Source organism: Abramis brama (genome assembly GCF_963993115.1).
Source record: "Abramis brama genome assembly, chromosome: 1".
Lineage (NCBI taxonomy): Eukaryota > Metazoa > Chordata > Actinopteri > Cypriniformes > Leuciscidae > Abramis > Abramis brama.
In genome coordinates this window covers 38,303,844-38,329,696 of record NC_139963.1, presented here as the reverse complement: position 1 = coordinate 38,329,696, position 25,853 = coordinate 38,303,844, and the positions used below count along the sequence as shown (strand labels likewise).

The 25,853-nt window shown below is 37.6% G+C and overlaps 1 protein-coding gene across 1 annotated transcript in view; it reads right to left on the bottom strand.

The window, feature by feature from the left end:
- The window catches only part of hs3st2 (heparan sulfate (glucosamine) 3-O-sulfotransferase 2), a 31,215-nt gene extending 11,706 nt beyond the window's left edge, over positions 1–19,509 (bottom strand). Inside the window, exon 1 of the mRNA XM_084089618.1 lies at positions 18,493–19,509. Within this exon, the coding sequence (XP_083945744.1) occupies positions 18,493–19,025 (533 nt within the window). The 5' untranslated portion in view covers positions 19,026–19,509. The remainder of the gene's footprint in view (positions 1–18,492) is intronic.
- Positions 19,510–25,853: the final 6,344 nt, after the last annotated feature.

Genomic DNA, 25,853 nt, shown 5'->3' with positions numbered 1-25,853 from the left:
CGTTGATTTCACGGCTTTACTTCCTGCTCACTACTGCGCAGGTCTGGTCCCGAAATCGCTACTGCGCAGACTCAAGCCCCAAGATGTCAGCGCCATATCGGGACACTGGCGGCTTCAGTTCTCACCAATGGAAGAGAGTGAAGGGGCGTCGTCCATATTTTTTTACAGTCTATGTATCCAACATGTTAAGCACAAAGGTTGCTGGAAACTGTAGAGCATTAGTCTCGCATAGCCAGACATTTGACTACAACATAAGCTCTAGCCCAGTTTGCAGCTTTATCCGTCTAAAAACCACCCACTTACATAGGAAGAGACCAACATAAAACAGCCAATCACAGTTAGATTTGTTTCATGTTCTGTTTAGGTGGGGGTTTATAATCTTGTAATCTGAATATTTGTCCATCCAAGAATTACAGATTATGGACACACCTACTTCCTATATCTATTAAAATATCAGTCCTTTTGCATAAAGGTGGATCGTATCAGTATTTGTTTCAAACAAAAAAGCAAGCAAAAAACAAATTAGCACTACTAAGCTGGAAAATTCAGTGATTAGTTCTTCCTCAAAGAGATTAACAGTATTGACCCTGTACCTTGTAAACAACTTAATTTCAAGGTGAACTTAGCCCCTGACTCCAAAAAGTACCAGCCAATCAGATATGCGATTGCATCAGATGGTCAGGGTGGGCCTGATGTCTGAGACTGAGACTAGAAAGGCATGTGCTTCCTGATGTATAAAGAAGTGCATGGCTCATGGGGATGCAAGTTCGAATCCAGTGTGTATTGTACCTCTTGCTTAGTTTCCTGTCTCTCCAACTGTGCTGTCATTTAAAGGTACACTATGTAACTTTTTTGGTCAAAATGTAAATGTCAATACATCATCAATCCTTCTTCCAAAACCTGTTTTTGTCTTACCCTGGTTCACTATGGTAAGCTTATTATAAGTGTTTATATTTTAGACCTATCGGGATGTTTTTTGCGAGAAATTGCATACATACGTCACTCGCCTGTGTGTCTCGTCATGTCCATAAATAGAGAAAAGTTGCTCCAGCTACTTTGTGGTGTGTATAGTGTGGGAGTGGCAGATGTTAGTTGTCATAACGAGTGAAAAAGATTGACATGGAGCAGCTAAATCTTGAACTTCAGGGGAATCACTGGTTTAAGGCGAGACACGGCAGGCAAAAACATTGGGTTTTTTTTACTGGTCAATTTTGAGATTTTTGGATATTTGTCTTCAATAACATGTCTTCTTTCAGACTGTGGTGAAAAAAAGTCCGAAATACACATTTAGGTCTTTATTTTATTACACTTTGTCTGTTTGCGTCTGTAGATTTCGCGTAAATTCAACAAAAGTTGTCGTTGTAAATCATCCCGCCGATCCGCGATCTCTGTCTGCTCTCTGTCATCACAGGCATGGCTGGAAAGCTCTCTCTTCACTGTACAATGCTGTCGGATCCAAATATGGTCATTTCCTTTTTATCAGCAACCAATCGCGAAAGTAAAAGGGCTGAATGCGCAATCTCATTGGCTGATGATAAATCTTTAAAGCCCGTTTTCTCAAAATGACCTTTCTCTCATACTCCAAGTACGAAATCTCCACTTCAGTAGCACCTATATACACCAAACTTTCCAGTCTTGTACCTAGTTATATTATGAAGACATTTACAGAGGGATTTGTAAATATATTATTCCTAGCCTGATTTATATAACATTTTATTACAAAAAACATGGCGAAAATCATTTTTTTAAGACTATTGACAGTATATTCTGATTTATAGGATAACAAAAGTAGATATCCATAAATCCCTCTATAATTTTTTCCCCATCTAATATGTGAACACAATGAAAAAATAATTTTTAATCTGGCTTTATCCAATACTCAGATTTCGTTTTTTAAAATATATACAAATTAGCGCATATTTAATTAGATATTGCCTAATTTGCATATTTAAACATTAAATTACAGAAAACTTGTAATAAATTTTTTTCTCATCTTAATGTAGGTAATCAACTGGGAAAGTTTCATGGTGATATCTGCTAGTTAAAATTTTTACCCTATTCACCTGTAGGTGTCTCGCCTTAAAAAAAAACTTCAAACAGAGGAGAGTCTGCTGGCAAAAAGAGAATGTGACAGAGCAAGGCATTCTCTGCTGGTCTAAACACTATCAGAATCACTGACTTGCACTTTAATATATTTTTTCCATGAATAAGTATAAAATTATTCCCAATAGTCCATTCTTTTAATTTCATAGCTTTTCTCTTGGTTGCGCTGCTTCCAGTTGTGTATGTTTATGTTAAGAGCTTTTATCCAATTATATTTCAGCCATCATGTGTTGCCATGGCCAAAGAAATCTGCCTTGAGGCCTTCAGAATCAATAGTGTGGGCGCCTGTAGCTTAAAATGAATGGCAATGAAACTGTTGCTTTAACCAATCAGATAATCAGTAAGATTTAAACAGCCAATCAGATTTCGATTAGACTGCATCGGCCGTCTAGCAGGCGTACAATAACGTCTGCATTTTCACGTCCTTTGATTGGATGGTCAGAGCGCATACTATTACTGGTAGTCAGAGGCTGAGCTAGCTAATCGCATCTGTAGCGAACTGCATAAACTAAAATATATTCCTGTAGATTAATAGTTTTTCAACCCACAAATTAATGTTTCTTTCCCTCCTCGACCCCAAGTTCAAAAGTACCGGAAAAAAATCCCTTATTCAGCCATCCAGCTTAACGCAGAGTCACAGAACTCTATTCGATCTGTCGGGGTAATAACACAACTGACTGACTGTAATGTATGCCATGACTAATTTTGAAGGCAAAAGTCCCCCTGATCTCATTGATTTCCTTCAAAAATCTGTGTGAGAGCATGGGCCAGCTGTACACATCGTCATGTTTTGCAGTGACTGTCCCTGTGTCCACTGTTTCTGTCGAGCAGACAGTCTCAGCCCTAAAGCGAATTAAAATGTATGCCAGAAATAGGACGGGACAGATAACCTGCACAACAGAGTAATTTAAGTCTTTTTGAGGAAAGAAATTAGGATGGATTTTGTGTAAAAAATAATCAGTAGGTTTGGTGAGTATAATGCTTTTTTTGCCCCTGTTTTTCCCGTGGTGAATATTAATTTCTTCTTAATTTTTCTTGGAAATATATGATAAAGGTTTTTTTTTTTTTTTTAACATTCAAACTATTGTAACGTCTGACAAGGGACTATTGTAACGTTCACACCAAACGCGAATTTAATTATTTGCGCGAGTAGAATTACATACAAAGTCAATGCAAAGACACGAATAGGCGCGAATTGGGCGACGCGTTTGCCGCGAAAGCTCGATAATCGCCTCAATCGCGTCTTCCGCGCAAGTTAAAAAATTCGCGTGAAGACGGTGAAATTCACCGAGTTGAGTGCGCCTCTGGATGGTGCTGTGGACCAGACACGTCGGCGTTTGGCTTTCCTCCGTATTTGGGACTTCCACAACAAGTACAGAGCAGCAATATCATTTGTTTCAGACATGATGGAAAAATTATGGCAGAAAGAAATTGTGTTGTTGTTGATGATGATGATGACACTCCTTTTCGCGGGATGTTTTTATTGACGCGAAAAACAACATCCCACGAGATGAGCGAGTAACGCGATGCGAATACACTTCGTGTTTGGTGTGAACACACCATTAAAGGACAATACAAGGGAGGCTCCGTTTCTGAACTTATAATAGGAACGCGAGAACCACTGTAGGCTACACTATAACGCACAAGCCGAACTCACTCGCTCGTTTCTCTCTACCCGGCCTTTTCTGAACTCACCGCATTAACCATATAACTGCCGGTGCAAAATAAAAACAGCAATTTCACAACAATTATAGAGAGTCTGTGCGCTGCTACACTAATAAAAGTTCTTAATTCAGGTAGGACACCACTGAAGTCCTAGGTGTGAAATGCACTGCCCACCACTGGAACTGAGGGATTTGAAATGTTGTAAAAGCAATGTGGAGATGGCGTTTTTACTACAACAGGTGAGTAAGGTATTTTATTGAACAGATAAATTGCTATATGTAGCTCTCTAACAGTATTCATTGTAAAGCATTATTTATTGTGAAGGATTATTTCATTATGGTTGTTGTAGCGCTGTGCTGGAATTTCTTTTCCAGGAAGTACTGTGATTATTAATGGCTAAAGCTACAGTAATGTCTTCAGCTAGCTTGAGATTCTTTCAATATAAACTGATTACACTTCTTAAGCCTAGTAGTGAATGTTTTATTTGCAGTAGGAAAACCACATTCATCCACACAGTCAAGCAGAGCTGAAGCACAACCAAAACAATGTTCTTCCATCATGCAAAAAGATAAAACAAAGATAAATGAAAAAAATACCTTACATTGTATTTTGCATCTGGTTATGGCACGGTGTCATGCTCTGTGTCACTGCCAGGAGAAAGTTAATTGAAAGTGTTTATTTAGTTTACCATAACTGCAGAAGCTGTGAAATGTTTTTCAGTCACATCATCATGTGCAGTAATAACAAAGTCACATAATCCCTGAGCAATGAACATATTTTAGTCAGTATTACTAATATTCCTCATTTCCTGGCCTGGAAAGAGCAAATGGCTTCATTTTTCCATCACCGTAATACAGATCATGAATATTTCAACTGCTCAGATTTTCAGACCATTAATGACCAGTCAGCAACAGGAACTCGCCTCAGAGAAAGTCTATTAAGAGTTAACCATGAACCATCCACACATGCATCATACCGTGGGTGTAGGTTGACATTGCTGGCAGTAGTAATGCGACTAAAAGCAGCACTTGAATGAATTATAACATGACACCTAAAAAATGTGTTATCATTTAAGCCAGACATTCATCTTCAAGCCCTTCACTTCTAATGAATGATTTATAAAAGCTAAAGCGCTGCTATACCTTTGTCAACACAACATGTTCAGTGTGCATTTACAAATGACTCACTTGCCCTCATAGATTCATCATGCAACGTCTTTGCCGTAATTTCAACATATGAAATTAAACAATAACAATCTGTTGGTATTATTGATCTAGCCAGAAATAACAGGAACAATTAGACCATCGACTACCCCAAAATAGACTGCAAGGCTGCTGCACGATGATAAATTAACTTTACCGTACACCTCGCCGGGAAAGAGTGTATTTTGATTCAGAACAGCGCGTTGGCAGACTTCATGTGTTGTTGCTCAAAGAGCTCCTCAACAGAGACTATAAAAAGATGAAAGGACCTAGACTTGTCAATCTCCAAACTCATTTGTGTTGGAACTGAAACATCTTTTGCATCTCAGCAGTGCCACAGTATTTTTGGTCTCATTTACTTCAGATACATCCCCAAGAGGAGGAGGAGGAGAGCTCAAAGAGGTGATGTCTCCTGGATACTGGCTTCACTTCAGAGCACGGTGGTCCAACGCTCACATTTCAACGTGATATGCGCAACATCACATGCATTTGAAGTAAAATACGACCATCATATTCTATAGGTGTGTCCCAATTTGCATACTTATGCACTATTCTTCATGCTTTTCTTTTGTAGTAGAAGTATGTTCACACTGAAAATTCCAAAAAGAACACATGCATTTCAAATGCCCGAATGATGCACTTAATTAACTGAAAAAACAAAGTTTGGAATTTTGGACAATTCATGCACTCAACACTCACACACAGCTTTGAGGCTATCAGACTCTGATGCTTGATGGCAGAATAACCGTATAAAGTTCATACACTAGATTATAGAGTACATAGTGCATGGTGTATATTACATAATTTGGGACACAACACATGTCTAAAAATATTGTTGTATTCTCAATCATACTCACAAGCACTTTAAATCACTTTATACCACGGGACAGTTGAATGCTTGAATCTGATTGGTTGACGAACGTTCTCAGGTGTGCAATTATTTTCAGGCAAACGCATGGTTAAAATAGTTCCAGCCAGGTCTTGACCGCATTACAGTTCTATATCACTACGCCAAATGATTTCAGTTATTTCAAAGGTCTATATAGCCTACTACAACAGAAAAAGAACCAAAACCCACAACAACTATTATTCAAATTATTCCTTACTTAAATTGCTTCTAATTTCACACAGCCGAGAACTGTGTTGGATGGTTCTGTAAAAAAAACAAAAAAAAAACAAAAAAAACATATGTCAACGATTAAAAGAATTGGTGAAAAATGTTATGGTATTGTTGCTTCATTATCCCAATTCATTTCAGCCTTGTATCAGTGGCATTGTCAAAAAACAATATGTTATCATTCATTTCAAAGCCACAGACAGAGTACTGCGCACTTCAGAAGGTTGTGGAAGTGAAAAAGTGAGGCGAGCCAAAGCTTTCATTGTCCAGCGGGGAATGGGCCTGATTCACCCACAAAGAAAATGCTTCATATTTTTCTCTCCTGGTTTAAAGGGTTCATTGCAAAGCTGCAGGATATAATGGGAACATTATCATGAAATAATAAGAAGCAGGCTTACTCAGTATGTGGCAGAAATGCAAATGGATGGAGGGACACCTGAACGCAAAACACAGAATGCCTGCATTTCATCTTATACGTGATCCATTGAAGCACAAGTAAAGTGTGATCTTAACGGAATTTAATTGCAAATTGTCACATTAATGACTTAACACTTTAGACAAAAAATAGATGTTCTTGTCTATTAGCATTAAAATAGAAGCCTTAAATAACACTGTACTACTGTGTTCATAAGCATTTTATTTTAATTTTATTTCATTTTCTTGATGTAGCTACTTAAGGGTAATCATCACAGATGATGCCGTTCAATGGCAGACATGGTAGCCATTCCCAATAAAGTCATGCATCCATACAGTAGCTACAAATAACTTCACTCCAGACCATCTCCCACCACCATCTTCTCCCATAAGGTGCACCTGTGAATATGCATTGGCGTGTGAATTGATTTTAAAATGGGAAATGGTTATGTTTATGCACTGGAGCCAAAAGTGATGCATGATATCTATAGCTCTCTCTGGTGCTCATATGTACTATACAATCTTTTGGATTTTTTTCCCACATTGATACAGAGTACTGTATGATGTCAAAGGGAAAAATACACACATTTTTCTGAACTACAGATAATAAGAAAAAAATATTGAATACATTAGCTAGGGGTGCAGCGGATCACAAAACTCAGGTTCGGATCATATTGCGGTGTTTGAGTCACTGATCGGATCATTTTTCAGATCAGCCAAAAAAGGTCTAACAGTATTCAGGTACAGAAAGTGAAAAATCGAATGTAAAATAACACTGCTTAGTCTTCAGTGTATTTAAATAATGAATCTTTGTTAAAGCTACATGATACTTTGTTAAAATGATTTTTTTGTAGTTTGATTAACATTTATGATTATTAGCCTGCTGTCACTCTAAGAGCTAATGCACGGATCCAATATAATTTCTCAATTGTTTACGTTTATTTAAGACATAACCAACTGCGTTTACGAGGATATTAGTCAAGATGGGCAGTTTGAGATAATTCTGGCCCACTAGGATCCGTTACACCCCTAACATTAGCATTCCTCTCCCTCACCCCAGCTGTTATTTTCTTCGGTTGAGACAGGTGATGCAAAACATGCCTGCCCACCTTAACAAAACTGCTGATGCTCCAAGTTTGATGGGGACAATTTATGAATAGCAAGTAATTTTTCAGATGCATATAATTAATCTGGAGTGACTTTGATTTTGGCCACTTTAGAGCATGAACTTTTCTCTCTCTCTCTCTCTCTCTTTTTATTTTTAGTTTATGTCACTCCAGTATAACTATTACATTTTTGGTATATTTTTGGGTCATTGTCCTGCTGGAAGATTAATCATCTCCAAAGTTTCAGCATTTCAGCAGACTGCAGCACGTTTTTCTCCAGATTATTTCTGGATTCTGCATCTCCCCTGTCTTTATGAACTGAGAAGCTTCCACAGAAAACCTACCATATTAAAATATTAGAATAATATTTGAAAGGTTGCCTTCATCTGAAATCTCAGCAGTTGTCAACGTTGCCTGCAAACATAGCAAAGGCTGGATACAATTAGACTTCATGCAAAAGCATATCAACACGGCGACTACCAATGGAGTGATGCTACTAAATTCATTGAATTGAAATCTACAAATCTACAAACATCAGGGTTGTGTGGTCTCTTAAGGCCCTGATATATCAATCAATCAATCAATCACATTTATTTATATAGCACATTTAAAAACAACGCACGTTGGCCAAAGTGCTTTACATACAGCCCAACACATATAGTCTAAGATTATAAAACAAAGTATAAAACAATCTCTTACAAATTAATTACAATCAAATGCAAGAGAGAAGAGATGAGTCTTTAAATGAGATTTAAATGCATCAAGGGTGGCACAAGATCTAACATGGAGGGGTAAACTGTTCCATAAACGAGGAGCTGCAACAGAAAAGGCCCTGTCTCCTTTTGATTTAAGTCGAGACTTAGGAATGGTTAGCTGAAACCTTTGTACAGATCTTAGAGGCCTAGAGGATGTATGTATCTGAAGGAGTTCACTAATATAACTTGGTGCCATCCCATTTAAGCCCTTAAAAACAAATAATAACATCTTATAATTAATCCTAAATTTGACTGGAAGGGATGCTACAGGTGTTATACTTTCATATTTCCTAGTCCCGGTTAAAAGTCTGGCAGCAGCATTTTGAACCAACTGCAGACGTGAAAGTGATGCATGAGAAATACCATAATACAATGAATTACAATAATCCAATCTGGACGTAATGAAAGCATGCATAACAACTTCCAAATCATTAAAAGACAAAAAAAGGCTTCGATTTTGCTATATTCCTTAATTGGAAGAAGCCACCTCTAACCACTGAATTTATATGCTTATCAAACTTTAAAGGAGACATATCATGCTTTTAAATTGTTCCTTTTTACATATAAATCATACATTTGTAGTCTATATAAAGTGGAACTGCAATTCTTGGGTCTGAATTCCTCATTATTATAGCTCCACAGGCCCCTTTTCTATCCCTTTTCTGATGTGCGTCTGAGAGCAACTCATTTTGGTGCGGTCTCTTTAAATACAACTGAGACACTTCATACCCCGCCCCCTCTCTATGTTGCAGCGGTTCAACTCCACCCCGTTCGGCCATTTTTGTAGTTTGATAGCAGAGATACGATTATCTAGCGGCACAGAAACTTTTTATTCACACGTTATTAACAAAATGTCAAGAACGGAAGACTTGTCCAGCCAGCCTTACATGTTTGAGCCAGAGTCGGAGCAGGAGCGAGATGAAAATGAAGACGACGAACCTGTAGAACAACGTCTTCATATGGATGTATCGCAATGGTGTGTACTGTATTTACACATGAAACTTTGGTCTTCCGACCTTTTACCACCGTGTCGATTTATTTTGATTAATATGTGCGAGGGAGAGAGAGCAAGACAGCGTCTAGTTTGGAGACGGTGATGTCTTGTTTACACTTTCGCCTGGCTCTGAAGAGAGAGAGTGAGCACGCTCGCACGACCGGGTCTCTCTCTCTGCTCATTCTTTCAGTTAAACATGCGTCCTGTAACAAGCGCAGCAGTTCATCTACATTAAACGGTGTAATGAAGCGTGTGGGTTACTACATCCAACAACCGAACATTTTAACTTACCCTCTCGTAACTTCTGCATCCTTTAGCTTGGACTACAAAATTGCAGCGAGAAATAAAAATGGCGGATTGCTCGAAGTGGTGGGCCGGAAGTCAATGTCCTTATTTGGCAGTTCCGCTGCAAATACTGTGACGTAATAGTTCAAAAAACGTCATAGAGAACAGAAAAATCGGAACAGGTTGAAAAATATGACCAAAACAGAATATAAAGATATCAACGAAGCACCTGAAGAGAATAATTTCATATTTTCTGTACTTCTAAACACTCAAAATATACAACAAAATGCATTTAAGGGCTAAAAAAGTGCATTTGGCATGATATGTCCCCTTTAACTCGGCATCAAAAAGAACTCCAAGACTCCTAGCTTGATTATGTACCTTCGATTTAAAAAGGCCTAATTGATTAATTAAATGTTTGGAAGAACTCGGAGGGCCAAACACTATCACTTCAGTCTTTGATTCATTCAAGTGGATAAAATTAGCTGACATCCACTCCTTAATATCATTAAAACAGTCAAATAGAGACTGCAAAGCTGAATTATCCCCCATTTTTATAGGTAAATAAAGCTGAGTATCATCGGCATAAAGATGATAATATACATTATGTTTCTTACAAATCTCAGCCAATGGAAGCATGTAAATAGAAAACAAGACTGGACCCAATATCGATCCTTGTGGAACCCCACACTTCAATAGAGCAGAAGGAGATGAAAAATTTCCTAATTCCACAGAATAAGTTCTCCCAGATAGATATGAGCTGAACCAATTTAAAGCTTTTCCTTGAATCCCTGCCCACTCTTTTAGACGCTCCAACAGTATAGCATGCACTATAGTATCAAATGCAGCAGTCAAATCAATTAAAACTAAAACTGCACACTTTCCTGAGTCGACAGCCAAAAACAAGTCATTTGATACTCTGAGAAGGGCTGACTCTGTGCTGTGTTGAGCCCTAAATCCCGATTGGAACATATCAAAAATAGCAGACTAAGTCCACCAAATCAGGAAGTGAGATTGGTTTAAAATCACTTAAATAATGTACTAATGAGGGTGGAATGACATAATCAAGGATGAGGACTGAAGATGTAATACTAGCTGTAAGAGCATCAATTTTGTTAATGAAATACTCTAAAAAGTTATCACATGTTATCTGGGTAATATCAAGGCTTGTTGTTTTGTCAGGATTTAAAACTGAGTCTATTGTCTTGAATAACACTTTAGGATTATTTGGAATCTTTTTAATAAGATCAGAGAAGTATTTTATCTTTGCAGTTTTAGCAGCCTTCTGATATTTAATCATAGCATCCTTCAGTATATCATAAGACACCTGCAACTTATCTTTCTTCCATTGCCTCTCTGCTTTCCTCCACACTTGTCGGAGGCAACGAGTATCATTATTAAGCCATGGCTGTGGTTTGGATTTTACACCTATGATTTTGAAAGGAGTACACATGTCCATAATTTCATTACAGATGGAATTGAACATTGGCACTATATCATTTAAACCCAGACCAAAAGATAGGGACCCTGGGGTACGCAATACTGAAGATAATGTAGTATAAGCATTTGAAAACTCACTAGCAGTTGAAGGTTTTATAGAACGGACATACCGACCTAAAGGCTTACAATTTAACGATGAACTAAAAACTGAAATATTAAAAATAACTGGATTATGGTCAGAAAAACAGGCATCCTCAATATCTATATTCAAGACAGGAACACCCAGAGATAAAATCAAATCCAAAGTATGACCAAGTTTATGAGTAGGACTTGAGACAAACTGGGTGAAATTAAATGACTCAATAAGATGTAAAAAGTCTTTTACCATGGGCTGATTAGGGCAACAGATATGCAAGTTAAAATCACCAAGTATTAAAATCCTCTCAAAACTCGGCACGACTGTGGTTAAAAACTCAGAGAATACTTGAATAAACAGTTTGTTGTATTTCGGGGGTCTATATATAAGAGCACAAATAACTGGACAGTTTAAATCTACGTTAACCAGTTGCAACTCAAAACTAGAATAATCCTGTACTGCTAACAAGCGACATTTGAAACGGTTATTAAATATAGTAGCAACCCCTCCCCCCCTACCAGATGACCGTGGAGTGCTTAAAAAGTTAAAGTTGATATACTTCAAGCGAAATCAAAGAACGAACTGATGTGATGTAATTTCGAACAAAATCAGACTAGAAACGAACTTCGTTTGGAGTTCGTTTTGGGAGTTCGAAACAGCTTGCTCTGGCTAGGTAGGTCCGCCTTATTTCACATGAAAATCTAAATTCTGGTTACTTTGGCTTGTGCAGTTGACGTCTTGGTCAGACGTCTGTGAGTGAAAAAATGAACACACTGGAGAGTAGAAAAATAGTAGAAAAATGCAGTTGTACTGACACTGTTTTTCATGTTTAATATGGTCGTTTTACCCCTAAACTAAGAACGAAAAAGAACATTGCCATGAGTATATCGGGCCTTTATCCTCACCAAGGCTGCATTTATTTGATAAAAAATACAGTAAACATTAATACTGTGAAATTTTGCCATTTTATTCTTAATATCTCTATATAAATAAATTATTCCTGTGATGGCAAAGCTGAATTTTGAGCATCATTGCTCACGCTCATAGCGGTTGACCAATCACGACACACTAATCCAGCCGACCAATCAGAGCACATCATGCTTTTCAGAAGGAGTGGCTTCACAGAGACAGGAACTAAACATAGCGTTACTGACAGTCTGAGAAGAGAGGTGCTGCAACAATGTAGAATATGTGAAACATAATGTATTTTTGGAACATTCAAGCATGAAAACCTGCACTTCACTGTAGGGAACTTGTTCTAATATGCAATGCTTGGTTATAACGAAACACAGCCCTATAGTGTTAAAGGTTCATGGGGCTTTATTTTTCCAACAAAATATTTCAACTTGAAGTGTATGAAGTGGTCTTTATGGTGTACAATTTTCCTACAAATGTACTACATTGAAGCACATTCTCCAACACGCATATGTGTTTTTACAGTACTTGAAACACCTCAGCTGATGTTATTGTGCATAGAAGAAAACTTTAGGGGTGATTTACAAGGGAAAGATTTTCATGAATTTCATTTAGTTCCACGTTTTTTAAATTTATTTAGTAAATTGCCTGGCAATGCATTTCAGAGTAACTCAATAAAATGTGCTAAATTCTAAAGGGGTGAATGCATTTTATAGGCCAGGTATATGCACAATTTAATTTGCACAGCAGAGGGCCAGTGGAATGCCATAATGTATGATAATATATGATGACTGCTTCTCTTCAAGTATTCTAAGTGAATCCGAGCCCTCACCTTCAGCTCCTCAGCGGTTCTGTGGTTTGTCTCTAGAGTGACTCGGAGCATTCAACATTCATCCTTAATCTAGCCAGTCCCATAATGGACTCCCATCAGTAGACGCACTTTCTCGGAGTAGCTCATATTTACTCGCCGCTCTTGCTAGTGGCACTCATGTCTAATGAGTAATTTACACTAAAATCACCAAATCAAAACATCTCGGTAGCTTGCCGTTCTCTGGGGCACATCCAAGAAAGACGTGTGTAGGTAATTAATGCAACAGGAAGATCTACAACTCTCTGAACCATACTGGGATTAGCCATTCCCGTTAGTGATGCAGGGGAATAGAAAGGTCTCTCATGTGCATGGAGAAATGTGCGGTTTTCCCAGTTAAATAAGCTCTGTCCAACTTTCTGTCCTTGTCAACCTTTCTGAATGCTCCTTTCCCTTTCGAGCCAATTAATGGAGGACCAGGAGGAATTTCTTGGCTCCAGCAAATGTTAAAAGACGTCTCGTACAATCTGAGGATTTCTTAGGGAATCTGCTTGAAGAACTTCCAACCATAGTAAAATCAATAGAATTCAGATGCCCTTTTAAGTTTAGATGGTGTGTAGTGCAGAATATTTGTTTGATTTGATGAACCCAATGAATATGAAACCTACATCAGCAGGCTCACAAGTGTCCACTCATAATGGGAAAACAGGTTTGCCTACAACAAATGAGGCCATAAGGATCCTTGTCCATTCTAAAAATAAAGTAATGAGCATCCACATATGTATTACAAGTCTCTCGTAGGCTTCGGAGGAGTGGTAGAGCACACAAAACTCATTTATGAAATTGTCCAGGAACCTTGCTTGCACTTTTTTAAGGTAAAAGAAGAGATCTTATTATTTCAAGCAAGGACTTTGTTGCTCCATCTAGGACAACTTTTAGTAAAAGCCCAGGGGTAATCTCAACAACGCTACGTGAATTTAATGAATGGGCCCTGTCAAGACAAAGACTGAAGTAAAATGAAAAACAAGACTCTAAAACACATTATTAAAGGGCTTTATAAGAAACTTTTGACTTAATCAGCCAATTCATCTTTCTCATTACTTCTGCCCTTTATTGCAGCCCTTATTGGTCCTCTCATTGCAAGAAGTCAGTGGCTAAAATAAAATGGCTTTCAGTGAGGATTAGGGGGACTATTTCAGTGTCTTAGTGTGAGAATAAGAGGCCTATTTTATAGGCATGGCACTGTATGTGTATATGTATATATATATATATGCTTGAGATTAACGCTTGTCCGCTTGGCAGGATAAATTATTTTTTGAAGCGGCAAGTGAAAGAGAATCTTACTTTCCCGACCAGACAAGTATCATTTTTTAAAACATCAATAACAAAACATAATTGGACTAGATCTGCTACACTGCCGAAGGTGCTAAGGTTACTGCTGCTGCAGAGCAAGTACAACTTGCTTCTGCTAAATGCGCAGATCATGAAATTAATGGAAACAAGCTTCTGCTGCTAGACAGAGGAAGACCCCTGTACCAGATCTAAGCAGGTGGTGCTGGGGAGGTGAAGGGCAAGCATAAGAATATGCATAATGCGCAGAGTTAGTGAATTTATTTGGATACGTCATGATTATAAAGGGAAGTGGTAATGTATACGTGAATTTGATTGGATTGTGTACGTTACGTTGAAACGACCTATCAGAGCACAAATAGACTTTCATGGATGAACTATCAATATATTACATATATTACATCACCACATGACCAATAAGTGCTGTTTTCCCAAATATCAGCACGGTTGCAAATGTGACATTGATTTTATACAACAGTTCAACAAACAAGTAGTTAATATTAAATGACTTGCATTTTAGACACAATATTGACTACTTTGCTCTATTTCGCCAATGAACATAGCTCCAAACAAAGCCAGAGCATAACTGTTGTGCATCCGAGCAACACACAGTGGAGTTTCATTACAGAATGTTTCACTGTTTTTGAAAGAATTGGGTCAATTCTTAGAAGTGCTAATTTACCAGTAAATTAGTGGTAACAGATCATGTGTGAACAGGACCTTTTAAAAAATACCGATAAATTGGTTCAGGCAATTTACCAGTAAGGGAAGTTGTAACATTACCACTGGTAGAGTGCTCTGTGTGAATATGGAATGAAGATTACTGGTATTTGCAGGTACGAAGTCAAAACTCGATGACGAAAGAAGTCTGCTTTTGGCCAATAATAAAGACTTATGAAGATGACGTGATTACTCAGCACTGTTTACAGTACGCTTTTTAAAAGTTTTTCTATTTAAATATCTGCGCTAAATTATCATTTTTAACTGTCTTGCAACTTTTTCAATTTGTCCATTCATCAGTGCTGCAGTTGGTTACTTACTATTATGTGCATCTCGTGTTTTTAAGGGTAACAATGCATTCTGTTTGATTACCCATTATGCCTTTCACTCAGACATCAAAAAATGTTGTCAAATTGAACAGATAGTGAAACTAAAGCGCTTCTCCTCATACGGGTGAATGAAAACAACGGCGTGGCGTTAAAAGATCATTTCCGATGGCTGACATCACAGAATTTACCGGTATTTTGCTGCTGATGTGTGAATGGTCTTTTACTGGTAAAAAGGCAGAACGCCGTTGCTTCTGTGAATAGCATGTGAATTTCAGTGAATTTCATTCTGGAAATTTTACGGTAATTTACCAGGATTGTGTTAAAGGGGCTAATGACACATTGACCCATTCAGCCATTTCAACAAATCAGTTGAATGAATGACTCAATGACTTAAGACAGTCACTTGCCGCCGCCTACTGGTGGTTTAGTTTCATATTTAAAAGTATCATTGCATTTTTCACAACGTGTTATATTAATGTATATAAAATAAAAAAAAAAGTTTTACGATCACTTTATGAACTTTTTGAAGTGTCAAAGTGGTAGTTGCGTAGCTGTCAATGGAGAGTACAGAAATCTCTCAGATTTCATCAAAAAGATCTTCATTTGTGCTCCGAAGATGAACGGAAGTCTTACGGGTTTGGAACGACATGAGGGTGAGTAATTAATGACAGAATTTTCATTTTTGGGTGAACTAACCCTTTAAACAGTCTAAATACATCTAGATGCCACTTCAGATGCAGTTTCTGTGTTTCCTCTGCAGTGGAAATTTTGTTGATAATGATTTCATTTGCTAACAGCCCTACAGTGTCTTATTATTCTAATTAAATGTATTGATAAAACTTAAAGGGATAGCTCACCCAAAAATTTGATCGTGAACGCACCCATGACCGATTGCTGTGGCTGTAGATTACCGGTAATAATGTTGTAAATGACGACATCTTTGAATCCCGCATCTCCCCATGTCCAAATACAAGGGACTAGCATCGATCCGCACATCTCACAAACACATCTGCTTCAATTGATTTAAGCCCAGAAGACTGTGGGTGAGTGGAGTTGCCCCTGAACGAACGTAAATAGAGGAGAAGTGTGTTTTATGGTGGTTTCCAGACAACGAGCAGACTGAACAAGCAGCAACACCTGCTAATGGCTGAAGGGCTGCTCTCACACAAGTATGTACTGTTGGCTTCTATGTCTTTTCCACCTCACGTTTGGACATGACCCATGGGGAGTCCTCTCTGTCCTGTCTGAGCTGGGATGTGATGTGTGTGTGTAATAACTGAAGCTGTGCTGCAGGCAGATGCCGTTCTGAAACAGGGAGGGCTGATATTGTCTCCCAGAGACCCCTGCATCACGGCCCTACACGCCACACAGAATCGACACCGACTTCTTGCACAGTCGAACGGCTCCCCGATGGGTATTTGAATGGCAGCCCATCAGTAGAAAGGGAAGAAGGAAAGGAAGGAGTTGATTTTAATCTGCCCACTGATCAATATGATCCATGCCTTTCTCTGGCAGGGTTTATGGAAGGTTTACTCTTGAAAGAGATCCATTGGCCTTTATCTGCATATTTTCCCCCTGAAACCGAACACTGCAATCACTCTGTGTCATTCCGCTCTGGGTCTCTGGCCAAAACGCTATCATTCCTGCTCTCTCGGTATGACTTACTGCTAACATCTCCTTGTCAGCAGTTCGAGTTTTCAGCTCTTGTCTTACTGCCACCACAAAAAAAGGCAGTTTTCATCATTTTTGCACTCTGCTGATATTACCTTTATGACATTTCACCCATTAGGCAGTTCTTTTTCTTTTTCAAATGTGTGCAATTTTGAAGAATGTTTTGCTTAAAATTGACATTTTGACTGTTCTATTAATATTATTTGATTAAATTAGTTTTTTTGTTTGTTTATATTTATTATATTGGACCATGATGGCTGCTATCCAAGGAATAACTTTCCTTTTTAAACCAAAACCTAATATAAACAATTTAATATTGAATATTTGTTTATGCACGCACAGTATCACAAATAATTTGTACAACTTTTGTCATGTTCAGAATACTGGGTAGTTTTACTGAGCACATCATTTTATGGGTAACTTGATTGACTAGAGTTTGCCTAGAACAAAAAAGGTTTTTGGGATTTTCCCCGTCTTTTTCTTGTAAACAGCATCAGAGAAAATGGAGCTGGTTTAGTAAAAAAAATTAATTATATATAAGATAATATATATATTATCTCTCTCCACGATCAGGTTTCCCTCACTAGTAACTGAATGTAAAACCCATAGTGAGCTGGAGTGATTAAAGTCACCATGAAATCAAAAATTTTAAATACATTTTTTTTTATGGAATATTTCAGTATTTATTATGATTTATACATGCACATCATCATTATTATTTTTTTCTATTTTATGTGCTCTTGTAATCTTTAATCAAAATAACTTCTCCGTCTTGCAACAACATCTCTTCTCTTCTCTGATGATGTGTCTACTGGAGGGAGGGCGGGACAACCTGTCACTCATATGAGATCATAGCAATAACAAATCATTCAATCAATTCCCAAAAGACAAAATCAAGCCCTCCCCTAATTTTTTTCTTGTTCGAGAAGCCATTTTACTCAGATATACAGTACGTAAAAATAGGGAAGAAGAGAACACTGCAACTTCTGTTTCATGCTGATTGTAAAGAGATTTTTGAGAAGGGAAGATAAATCTGTGGTATAATGGATAATCATATATTATCAAATCCATTCTGGCTTTTAGTCAGTGCACTGCTTGATGACACATACAGTAAAGCTTGATGCTTGACTTTTGGAAGTTGGAAGTATTTTCATTGGTGGAAAATAAACATAGCCTACTAACTTGCGATTTTTTTAATTATTTTTATTTTTTTGTTTGAACTGCAAGTTACTCAATATTGACTTCATTATAACTAGTAGGCCTAATACTAATATAATTCTTGCAATTGTGCTGTAGTATTGAATATTCGCATGGCTGTGATTACCTGCTGCCAATTTTCAGTACAGCATCACTTGTGTGATATTGCGTTCATTTAATAAAGACATTTGTAAAACATTTTTTTTTTTTGGTATTATACAATTGCCTTAGGTTATTGAATTTACTAACTAGAATGCCAATGCAAAAAGCCAGAAAAAAACTTACCTGTACCATTCCAATCCTTTGTCATAATTTCTATCAAAGAAATGTGGTTCGGTCCCAAGAGCTCGAACATCTGGATGAATCCGGATGAACTCCAGAACTGCCCTGGTGCCTCCTTTCTTAACGCCAACTATAAGTGCATTGGGCAACTTCTTATTCCCGTATTTTGGCGAATTACTGTTATTACTCTGCTTGTGATCTACCACATCTTGTGTTTTCTGGAAGGCTGAATGCTTGCTTTGGTTGCCAGTAAGGTTCAAGAGACCCACAGCCCTCGTCTCATCCGAGAGAACTCTCGCTTTCGCTGATATAGTGCAATAATGTGACTTCTGTAAAAGTTTTTTACTTCCCATGTTCTTCAGATGGACGCAGCGGTGATCCTCCAATCTCTGGCTAGGCATGATTGTACCGGAGCAGAAGAGGATGCTGTAGCATAGATACATGAAACACAAAGATATAGTGAATATAAAAATAAATCTTCTGCTTAATCTGTTTGAGGATGGCACGATTCGGCTGGACAGGAACCTATATGCCATGTCTCCATGGATGAAAACAAGGCATGTTTTTCCCCGTAAGTTTCTCTGTGAGATTTGCTGGTTGTCTCGAGCTCCCCATCAACTCCGACTGCGCGAACTTACATCTCATTTGGGAAAATGATAGTTAATATTTCCGAGCGGACACATAAGATGACAGGAAGTCTGAGAAGAACAAGGTAAAGTTTCCAAATTAGCAAAAAAAACAAATGTAATTCCACTGCCCTTTAGTTTCGACGTCGCGTCACTTTTGTAGGCTACGTGAAATCACCTCATATATCTGGACTCCAGCAACTTGACTTGACTTGATTCTGTGCTGATATAGTGTTGACAATGTTTAAAGTAATTCCTTTGTTAGACCTGGTAATGTGACACAGCATCTTACTAAATGTAATCCGGTTTGGAAATCGCATATTCCAGGTCTAAAAGGCACATTTTGCTTCCAAGTTCCCAACGCGAAGCCGCGCATCGCTCGCCCGGTCACCGTTCAGCTCATGTTTGTGTCTTTCTGAAGTTCTCAAGAGCGGCTTTGCGGCAGTCAAGCGCTCGAGATCAATATTTAAAGACGACGCCTGACGTCACGTCATATTTTCATATTCCTCGTGCGTTTGTCTTTTTAAAGGAGTAGGCTACTGCACGGCTGCGTGTACCATTACACTAAGTGCCATTATTCTGCTTAAATTCTCATTTGCCCCGCGTCTAAACGAATTGCTTGCGACCAGGGAGTGGAATCTTAATCGATTCTTCAATTATACTAAATTATGTTTATAGTTTTAGAAAATTACTTCTCTTAGACCCGAAAGCAAACAACTCTCTGCTTAAAACTATAATTTACGAGATTATCACACCAGAGGTGTTAAGATGATGCTATGTGCACAGTAAATTATGTCATTCACAGTAATATTGCACTGAAAACTTCAGTTTTGATTCCTGCTTCAAAAACGTAAGTAAAAGGTGTTTTTGTTTAGACATTTGAGCCTCAAATTCTAGATTGACTTTACTGTTGGTCAAGAGATGCATCTATTGGCTACATTCATGTTATTTCAACTTATTCCAGTTAAATTGATATAATAAATAAATAAATCCTAAACAGTGATTACAGTGTGCATATTTTCATTAAAACAAAAAGAGGCATACTAAATATTGAGCAATTCTTTAATTCATGTTAATCATACTTTTTACACTACTTTGCACTATTTACACTATTTTAAGGTGTCCTTGTTACGGTGTAATTATACAATTAAGTACTGAGTAACAGTAATTAACATCATGTACATAGGGTACTAAAGGGTTAGGGATATGAGTAGAGTTTGGTTTAGGGTTAGTTGCTTGTAATTATACATCATTTATTTACTGTTATTGCTATAGTAAGTAATAAGGACACTGTAAAATAAAGTGTTACCGATTGTCCAATCTAACTTTTCACTCAAATTGCTATGCTGATAATATAATTTGACATTTGGTATTAAATTAGAAAATTGTGAAATAGAAGTATTTTCACTGGTGGTCTCAGACTTTTGGACCCTAATGTATGTGTTAATGTACTGAATCCAGTGATTTAAGCATCTGTAAATAATGTTTTGATTGAAATCCTCTCTTTTTCTCTCCCTGTCTTGTTGTTGTTTGAAGATATCAACCTGTTTAACCAACCTGGAAGGTTAAATAATATTTAATATTTCCTAAAAACAAGTATCAAGACAAACAGGCCCTTAATCCTCATCCCCTATAATCTGCTACACAGAGCTTTATTTCAATGTGTCTGTCTAGAGGAACATTAATGTTGACAGGTCTCAGAGAGAGAGAGAGAGAGAGAGAGAGAGAGAGAGAGAGATTCAAACAGGCTTTGGTTTGCCCAGGTGAGATCCCTATGATTACAATCATCCTCTCAGAGCAGAGGATTTTAATGTCCAGATGTCTTAGTGTGTGGTGTAGGAGGCTTAAGGTGATAAACATATTCTCATTATGAATGTTGCCTGCATGGCCTGTACTTCTGCTTACAGGCAATCAAATCATTTCTAACCTCTGTCATCGCCAAAGGCTTGGAAGTTGTAGACATGGATTGCTCAAGAGAACAAGAGCATTTCAGTCAGCAAATGTCACTATCTTGTTGAGTGTCAGTTTGACATTTCCCACCAAATACTGAATGTGCAGATTATATTTATACAAATGTTGACACCATGAAATGAGCACTGTACCCCAAAATAACATGAACACATTGGGATTATCAGTTGCTCAGTGAAAAATGTGCCTTGCAATAGTGTTTTAAAAGGTGTTTTTACTTTCATTTGACATAAATTATATCTTTGCCACAGACAAGCTGTGACTATTCTCTTCAGTGAAAGCATGGGGTTTATAGAGAGATTGTCTCTCTGTAGACAATTTTCCCAATTAGTGGGGCACCAGAGAGTCTGTCTTGCTAATCAGCCACCCTTGCTGAGTCTCTGAATCCGCTTTTAGTGAAATGTGATCAGAGACCATGGATCAATTGGGTCAACAGCATTGGCCCAGATGACATTGATACAATTAAGCATGGGGCTTCATTAACCTTTTCATTTCGCCAAGCTCTGAGTCTCATTCTCCTGATATCTCTGAACGCGATCTCTACAATATATAGAAATGTTATTGGCTGCAGAGGTTAGTGCTGCGAGATATCATCTGAAATAACCCAGGTCAAAGTGCGGTCAGCCTATAAGGAGTTGTTTAATTTTTAGTGGAACAATTTCAAACTCTGCTGGATGTAATATTTCCGGAGGAGTGGAGTGCCATTTCAAAATGATTTTCAATTACCTGGTTATATCCTGGAAAGATTCGTCCGGGGGTTGTTTTAACCTACCTATTTAATGTTTTTGTATTCTGTATTTTCAATTACATGTGTCAATGCAACTATACCTCCTTCTTAGTTCCTTCTTCAGTGATTAAATTGACAATAATTTACTTGTGCATTTAAAGGAATAGTTCACCCAAAAAGGAAGATTCATGTTTTTGTTTTGTCATACATTTTGAAGGATTTTTAGTTACCCTTGACTTCCATTAAATGGACAAAATTACTGAAATATTTGTCAAAATACTTTATTTTGTGTTCCACCGATGAGGGATAGTTTGCTTAAAATTATTCTGTCTAAATAATTTACTCACCCTCATGTCATTCCAAACCTGTTTTGCTTTATTTCTTCTGTTGAACATAGAAGATACTCTCAGTGTGTGTGCTTTCTTTTTTTGTCCACATAATGAAAGTCAATGGGTTTCAACATTGGCCATTGTTCAAAAATTCTTGAAAAAATATGTCATATTTTGTGTTCCATAGAGGCTTGGTACAACATGAAGGTGGGTAAATTATGAGAGAATTAGAATTTTTTGTTGAACTGTCCTTTAAAGTCGCCATGAAATCAAAATGGACAATTCCTATTTTTATTTGTAATATTGTAGTGTTTATTATAAATGATTTATTTGTGCACTTCATGTGCCCTCATAATCAAATTTCACTCGGATATACATCACAAATGTGCAAAAAAGAACAATTGCCACTTCCATTTCATGCCAACTTTAAATAACATAGTCATTTAAGCACCATGCCGCTGTCCATGGTGCTGAATGCTGGTCCTTTATAAAAGACACACTAATCGTTTAGTCATGCATCAAATGGTCTCAATGTAATAGTTTACATCAACAATAAACAAAATTAAATATAACCTAGCTGAACACAACAGAGTTACCCCTCAAAGGAACACATTCAAAACAAATGAAAAAATAAAAGCGTCAGGAAAAACTAGAAGCCGGATGAGTAAAACATCTGTACTTGTATTTACTCATACATACACGTTCTTTTAGACCCACGGTGTTCTTTTCAACTGAATGAATAATGTCACTGTTTGTTTTTTTCAGCCAAATGTGATTTTTTTTTTCTTTTTCTGTTTCTTATTTATGAAACTTTTTTATTTATGTCCAAAGTTCAATCCTAATAATGACAGGGTTACCAATCAATGGCATGAGAAAATGTCTCACTTTCTTCAAATGAAATAATCCAATCTGCAGGTTTTGTCCTTCTCGTGGAAAGGAATGGGGGATTTTAGATTTGTGCTCCTTACCTTTTCCACAGGGCTGAACCATTTCTCTCTAAGCTCCAATCACCATTGTACGACTGTTCATTCCTCTGAATTCGGTTTCGGGCAATCATTCAACAGTAATAAGATCAGAGCCCTTGCTTGCATGCATCATTCTCAGCCTCAAAGGCTAGAGGAAATTTTCTCACCCTCTTTTTGCTTCAAACCTTTGCAAGTGGAAAATGTGACAGTTTCGACCCTTGTGTATTTACCATTAGTGGCATTCTAGAGGCATAAACGTTGCTATCTCTTCTTTATTATGGAAAAGGTAATATCGGACGCCCAGCAAAGGCCATTGAACAGCAGGCTACTTCTTCTCCTGCCAATGACCGAATCGGCTAATTGTTACTGACATTTTCCCTGTGTTGTTTAAATCAGAACTGTTTTGATCCATCGATCACTTATGTTTGCTCACCAAAGGAGGACATGAGTTAAATGTCACCTTTTGGTCATCAGCCCAGAGTCTTGGTTGAGCCTTTCTCTGGAACCTGGTAATTGTCACCCACTGGCAGCAGTCAGCAGGAAACTCAGCAGGCAGCGATATTTACAGATATTCCTGTGCAGCACACACCCTCGCTTTTAACCCCACGGTATATGTGAAGATACAGACAGTGTAGAAATGACTATTTCAGCTTAGAGATGTTTCAGATTTTTGCTAAAATTAGAATTTTTTGGTTTTCCAAAAAAAAAAAAGATAAAGTAGTGAACTTCAAACCTGATTAGCATAAGTCGAACTGAACCTTTTTTTTGCCTGGAGATAAAAGACACAAAAATGACAATAATTAAATAAATAAAAGAAAACATCAGGCGTTTCAACTGATAACACTTGAGTGCAATGGTAAATGGTTTGTGGGCAGCGAATGTGGTTTGGCTCTTTGATGGATAGTTTAATGACACTCACAAAAACACACAGGATCCTTTATCTCAGAATGTCATCTTGGAAATTGCCAGTAATTTATCTAGTCTGGCTTGTCTCTCTAAGAGACAGCTGAACACTTCACTGTAAAATATTATTAGGGTGTCATAAAGCTTTCACCATATAGTACGAACGAGCTGCCCACACAGTTGATATTAAAAACAATTTTAGGTCAGTTCGCTTACAATGCCGTTCTCCCCAGGGATTTGTAGTCTATTTGTCAGTGTTCCTTATTTTATCGTAATTTAGTGGTTATCAGTGGTGATTGAAGTACAGGAGTTTGATCAAGACCGAGTAGGTGATCATTAACTGGACCGCCTGCTCCGACTGGCATTTGGTAATTTCCTCTGACTGGCAGAATTCCCAGATTTATTCGGCTGTGTCTTCAACACTGGGAAATTTTAGATGTATTTTAGCACAGCCCGTTTCATTTTGTTCTGTGTATGCTTTCCGGCACAGATCAATTCTGGTGGTTGGTCGGTTGCTTTTAGTATCATCCAAATACATTCCTTAGCAATATCACAGATTAAAAAGCAGAAAAAAGCTGAATCTATCACCTTTTAGCACACTGTGTTGATACGAATAAATTATAATGTGCAGTACATATGTAATTATACAATGCATAAATAATATGCAGTTAATATTGATTCACTTATTTTTCTTTTTTTTTCTTCTTCACGAGTCATGTGTTCCAGCGTGTGTCTTTGAAAATCTTCCTCTTGAGGTTTATTTTATTTTTTTACAATCTTGTGAAAACGATAATCGCTAGTCAGGTGTAATGAAGATTTCAACACCCTCTTGATAGTCTCACTTTTTTTAACGCGCTCTCATGTTCATTTATAGCATCTGCTTCTCTGACACTCTTGGAAACCGGGCGCTTCCAGGCCCAAACCAGAGTGTCATCCACTGTGGGCTCTGACTAAATTGAATCCAAACAAAATGGCAGAGAAATGAGAATCGCCTCTCATTGATGTCATTTATCACAGAGCCACAGTCAGCCCAGACTGGAAATGACTCTTCTAATGATATGTGCCTGGCCCTGTGCAAATAAAACTAACCGGGTTGTCTTTGGAGGCTGAGGTCATGGATAATGATTAGAAACTATCATCACATTAAGGTCTGATTTGCAGATGGTGTGAGCATATTTGCACATCTTCGGTTCTTTATACGCCATGCGTTCGCTTAATCGCTCTGTGCTTGCACGGGAAGGCCATTATTAATGTTTATTGATCATTTTATGTTGGTTTTCCACACACATACATTTGAGATCCTTCTACTTCGGACATTTCAGGAGCATGAAAGCAAGCAAATATAGTTAAAATGCTATTTTTAAAGGGCGAGTCACCCAAATATAAAAAGTCAGTCATCATTTACTTTTGTTAAAATACAATACTTAATTACATTAATAATAGTTGTGTTAATGGTTAATGAACCCTAATTAATACATATGTAAATTGATTACGTTATGTTTGAATGGCAGGATAGCAATCAGGATCTTATGAGCTAGTCCCTTCTAGAAACAGAAGCACAATCTCCTTGTGATTCACATTCAGGCGGGCTGCAAATAGAAACTGCACTGCAAACAGTTTGTGTTCAATGGATTTTGACTGGATTTTTTCCTTAGGTTGTGATGTGCAATCAGACTGCAGAAGTCCTTGCAGAAACAATAGCTGATGAATACTAAGAAAGAAGTGCATAAAACCAAACAACAATAAGATAATTCATTATGTTGAGAATACGTATGTGTTTGGGAATAGTCCAGGTTTAAAACAGGTCTATTTACATGTTATGGTCAAATCGGAAACTGGAAATTAA